We start from the raw sequence: 5,724 nt of genomic DNA on the forward strand, positions 1-5,724 counted from the left end.
TAATTTTGGGGATTTCTTCTGTTCATTGTCAACTGGATGGGTTATGTAGAGGCCGGAGTCATCAAAGGTTGTGGCTTGGTTCAATAGTAGATCAAAATACTCGTTGTCGAAGCGTCACTGTCTACTCAGTTTAAAGATTCAGTAATTTCAAAACCTTTATTTCACCACGATTCGTTCCTCGCACATGGATCCATGGTTTGGATTGCCAGATGAATTAATTTTTGCTGCGCTGTGGGGGTGCCGGCGTTCCAACATTCTTCTCTTCTCTCTGGACATAAAATTTTGCAGCTTAAAAATATCATTCATGTTCCCTATATTTGTAAAAATTTACTCTATGTTGCTCAGTTTTTTAAAGATAATCACGAGTTTTTTTAATTTCACCCTTTTCATTTTTTTGTGAAGGATTTACAGACAACAACGGTTTTACTAACGGGACACATTCATAAAGGAATGTATAGGTTCACTACTTCTCCATGTCGTAGTCTTAGTGCAACTTCTTCAGTTAAGGTTTCAACTCAAAGACAGTCAGTGAACCATGCTCAGCTAAAAGCCTCATCTAAAGCCTCAACTATTTCTGACTTGTGGCATAATCGACTAGATCATCCTTGAAATAAAGTCTTCCATCAAGTGTTACAGAGTTGTCAAGTTCTTGTAGAAAAATCTCAACTTCCTACTGTTTGTTCTGCTTATCAGTTAGGAAAGTCTTACAAGCTTTTGTTTACTGCTTCTACGACTGTATATAATTTTCCTTTTAAGTTGGTTGTGTCAGACTTATGGGGTCTTGCCCAAAAGTCATCGGAGGGGTGTTTGTACTATATTACATTTCTTGATGCTTATAGTCGATATACCTGGATTTACCTACCAAGGAAAAAACTAGAGGTTGTTGAAAAATTTGTTCAATTTCAGAAATTTGTTCAAGTACAATTTAATTCCAAGATCAAGATGTTCCAAAGTGATTGAGGAGGTGAATTTAAATATTTCTTTCCACTTCTTCAGCAGTCTGGTATTTAGCACAGACTTACTTGCCCTCATACTTCAGAGCGGAACGACATGGTCGAGAGAAAGCGTAGACACATTGCTGAAATCGGTCTTACATTTCTTGCTCAGGCTTCCTTACCAATGCACTTATGGGCACATGCCTTTCTCAATGCAGTATACCTGATCAATAGGTTGCCTACTCTAGTATTACATGGAAAATCTCCACATGAGCTACTCTACAATGCTAAACCCGAGTATCTACATCTAAGGACTTTTGAATGTTGCTGCTATCCTTTTCTAAGGCCTTATAACCAAAACAGACTTCAGTTGCGGTCCAAGCCCTGTGTTTTCCTTAGTCATAGTGCTTTTCACAAAGGTTATAAGTGCCGTGATGAATCAGGTACAATTTTTATTTCCAAACATGTGGTGTTTAATAAAACTTGTTTTCCATTTGCTTCAAAATAGGTTCTATTTTTTCAGCAGTCAGATTATGATCGAGGGTCATCTTCTCAGCTTTTTCAACAAGTATCTATTATTATTATTGTTTCTCAACCTCAAGGCTCTATTTCTTCCACGGCAGCTCCTCCTTTATCTGCTTATGCCACTTCTTCTTCATCACCTAGAGAAAATGAGCCTCATGTAGAACTTGGTGTATCTTCTACTGTTTTCCCCAAAATTTAGTCTACTTCCTTGGAACTTGCTACTTCGTCAGCTGATGATTTAGGACATAAGAATAGTGTTTTGGACCTTGGTACAGGCACGATGGTTCCTTCTAGAATTGAGCAGGTTGGGACTATTTCACCTAATTCTCCTCTTATATCTAATGCCCATCCCATGGTCACTCGATCCAAAAGTGAAAATTTCAAATTAAAAGCCTTCTCAGCTGGATTGTCTAGTGAGGAACTACGGACCATTGAGGAAGCCTTTGCTAGTCCTGAATGGGCTAAGGCTACCCAATAGGAGTATTATGCTCTTTTAAAGAACAACACCTTGGAGCTAGTTTCGTTACCTTCCCACAGAAGAGTACTTGGGTGTAAGTGGATCTTCAAGCTCAAGAAAAATGTCGATGGCACCATTACTAGATACAATGGCAGATTGGTGGTCAAAAGATATCTTCAAGAAGCTGGAGTTGATTTCCTAGAAAAGTTTAGCCCTATAGTCAAGCCTACTACTATCAGGATTATACTCACTTTTGCAGTCACCTATAGATGGCAACTTTGGCAAGTTGATATCAACAACACTTTTTAAATGGTGATCTTCGTGAGGAAATTTATATGAATCAACCTCTCGATTTTAAGGTTCAAGGTGATAGTCAACCTTTGGTCTCCTAGAGCTTGGTTTCACAAACTTAAAAAGTATCTAAAGATCATTGGTTTTGTTCTCTCTAAAGTTAATGCTCCGTTGTTCATCAAGGTTTCTGGTGAATTGATCATGTATGTGCTCGTGTATGTGGATGACATCATAGTCACTGGAAATTAGTTAGTTGAAGTGGGTGTTTTTGTTAAGTCCTTGGATCAACAATTCTCTTTGAAAGATTTGGGGAAGTTGCATTACTTTCTTAGCATTGCAGTTTCCTATAGCACAATTGGTTTATTTTTAAACCAAAGGAAGTATATTAAGGACTTGCTAACAAAGTGTAACATGGAGCCTTCAAAAGCCTCTCCTACTCCTATGGTTTCTACATGCAACTTGTCAGCTCACTGTGGGAGTCCAATTGAGAATGATTTTGATTATCGAAGCATTGTTGGTGCCCTTCAATATATTGTCATTACTCAGCCTGATATTGCCTTTGCTGTTAACAAAGTGTGTCAATTTATGCATAAGCCATTGGAGCAACATTTCAAAGCTGTTAAAAGGATTTTGAGATACTTGCAAGGAACTCTTGAGTATGGCATAATTTTTAAAGATGCACCTCGTGTCTCTCTAGTAGGTTATTCTAATGCTAATTGGGTTACAGACTTGGATGGTAGAAGATCCACAACTAGATTCTGTGTGTTTTTAGGCGGAAATCCTGTAGCATGGGGTTCCAAGAAACAATAGGTTATTTCTCTTTCCATTCTAGAAACTAAGTTTAGGGGCTTAGCTCAAGTTACAGATGATATCATTTGGCTTGAGTCTCTACTTGCTGAATTACATGTTTCTTTTACTAGAAAGTCTACTGTTTGGTGTGATAGCTCAGGAATAGTTGCAATATCTGTGAATCCTGTACAACATTCTAAGTTCAAGCATGTTGAACTCGATTTGCTTTTTCTCAGGGAGAAGGTTGCAGTTAGCAAACTTGTAGTTAGCCATATTCCAGGACAAGATCAAGTGGCTGACATACTCACCAAGCCTTTATCGACACCATTCTTTTGTAAGTTCAGACATGGCCTGAGTGTTGTTAGTAAGTTTGAACAACAAAGTCACCAAGTCATTCATTTGTCTTGTTAAGGAAGCTCTGCCATGGGTGAATATTAAGAAATATTGAAAAACTGTTGGTAGTTAGATTTGTTAGTAGCAGTTTTCATTAGTTAAGTCAGTTAATAGCATGGTTTGTATGGCCATGTGTTGTATAAATACGTTACTCTGAAGATTGAAAGAAATACAGATCGATACCCTAATCGATTGCTGATCCAACCAGTCAATTTAGATAGTAACGAATATTGGAATTTTTTTATATTTTTAAAATCATTCTTTTTTTTTTAAATTTTAAAAAATTTTATTTTTCTTAATTTTTATTTTAATATGTTTTATTGAATATATGAAAAGTAATTTTAAAAGTTTTCAAAAAAATTACGTGATTTTAAAGGGTAAAAATCAAATTCAAAAAATCATAAATGTTAAAGGCTAAAAAGGGTATTTTACCTTTGACATCGTTAACTTTAATGGTAAAGTTAGACGGATGAGTCAAGATTTTTAAATAAAAAAAGTACAGGGACTCAACACTGGTATTATTATTTTGGATAAATTACATTAGTTGTCATCCACTTATTGGTAATTTTTTTCTCACCCAACTATAAAAAGTTACAAATGATCAACAAACTATTCAATTTTCTTTTATGGTCATGGTATGCTATAATTTGACATATCATATTAGGGTTGTTTCATGCGTACTTTAGCTTGTTTTTAACTGAAATTGAGTCTTTTAGTTGTTAGTAGTTAGATATGTTGCATTTAGCTTTAGTTGTGCTTTTATGTCGATTTTAGTTCTCTTCGTACTATTTTAGTTTTGTATGGTAAATGATACTTATGTTGTGCTTAAATTGATTATGTAGAAGAGTTAGGAGGACCATGGCAAGCAATGCTTGGGAGGTTTTTCTAAAATAGGACAATGTGGCGACTTGAATTTGATCAAAGTCGCGATATGAGTTGTTGTTTCGGGATTATAGGAAATGTTTAGTTGAACATCGCAAAATTGATGGAGATACAGTCATGACCTGACAAACTATGTGAAATTAGGAGTTGAGGTTCAAAGGTAACATCACGATGTAAGTTGTATGAAGGTGCAATGTTGATTGGCCCTTAGCCTAAAGGAGATACAGACAAATAGTTACATCGAGGTGTGGAAAGTGTTGAAATCGCCACTGTTGGATCTGGTGCCTTGAGTGTAGTATATTTATTTGTAAACTTGTAATTTTTTCAAATAGATTAGCTAATAAAAAAATTCATGGATTACATTAATATACTTTGTATAATTATCCTCATGTGGTTTTTGCATGCAAAGCAAAATAGAAGCAAATATTGACTCAATGGTTGTCTAATATTTAAACTAATACTAAGTGGTATTACGTGGTTGGATCGTAATACGGAAAGACAACTTATATTAGTATACGAACCTAAACATGTCCTTATTCTAATAAAAAATTAGCACACTGATTGAAAGACTAATATGACGTCTATCAAGTCTAATTAAGGAGATGCATTGTCTTAAGTATCCAAGCGGATAAATCCCAAAATGACCAGACTAACAGTAAATCGGACTGGACCCAAGAAGAATAGACCTTAAATTCGTTTATAGATTTATTCACTTATGACGTTCAAAGTGTGGCATACCTTAATCCTGGGTGGATAACAGACTATGTATGCATGACTCGTGCACTTTGATGTAAGTAAAAGCCTGAGTTCAAATAGATAAAGAACCAGAAGCTGGGGTGTTGAGTATGTAGCATCACTCACAATAGTGAAATTTATAGCCAGAGATATGGGTAAATGATATCCTCATATTACATTACATGGTTGATGAAAAATAAATGTGGCTACGGGTCGTTCATTTTTGTGATGAATGACTTATTGCTATTTGATAATAATTGACTAGAATCATATTGGGAGAAAGGATTTATCGTAAAGAGATTAAGGATATCCTATGAGGGTAACACACTTATGACAAGGTCATTGGATGAGCACTGATCGAGTTGCTTTTGTAATGGTATGTCATTGGGGAGAGCTCAATCAGAATACTATAATGGAATAACTTTGTGACTAAATTAGTTTATAATTAATAGACGAAAAGTTGGAACTTAATTATAAATCATTTAAGCCCTAATCGCATATGTCCAATCGGTCCCTCCCCTAGCTCGTTGAAACCAGAAATGAATTACATGTTGAATCAAATGAACAAAAATGGATTGAACTGATAAACTTAGAGGAATGAGAAACATTTTGAAATGAATGTGGTTTTCTCTAAATGAAAATGGAAATGACCTGGAAATGAATTTATGGTTTTTGAATTAAATGAAGTTCGAAAATAGAAATAAATTATTTGGTCAT

General features: G+C 35.3%; 1 protein-coding gene across 1 annotated transcript; it reads left to right on the forward strand.

Moving 5' to 3' along the window:
- The first annotated feature begins 2,619 nt into the window (after nt 1-2,619).
- On the forward strand, nt 2,620-3,018 carry LOC128042543 (uncharacterized mitochondrial protein AtMg00810-like). Its single transcript, XM_052633917.1, has one exon. It carries the CDS (start codon nt 2,620-2,622, stop codon nt 3,016-3,018), a length of 399 nt encoding a protein of 132 aa, XP_052489877.1.
- Nucleotides 3,019-5,724: the final 2,706 nt, after the last annotated feature.

The sequence above is a fragment of the Gossypium raimondii genome, chromosome 7 (genome assembly GCF_025698545.1).
Source record: "Gossypium raimondii isolate GPD5lz chromosome 7, ASM2569854v1, whole genome shotgun sequence".
In the NCBI taxonomy this organism is placed as follows: domain Eukaryota; kingdom Viridiplantae; phylum Streptophyta; class Magnoliopsida; order Malvales; family Malvaceae; genus Gossypium; species Gossypium raimondii.

Excerpts from the sequence above, each read along its gene's own strand:
- LOC128042543 (XM_052633917.1), top strand. The coding sequence starts at position 2,620 with ATGGAGCCTTCAAAAGCCTCTCCTACTCCTATGGTTTCTACATGCAAC.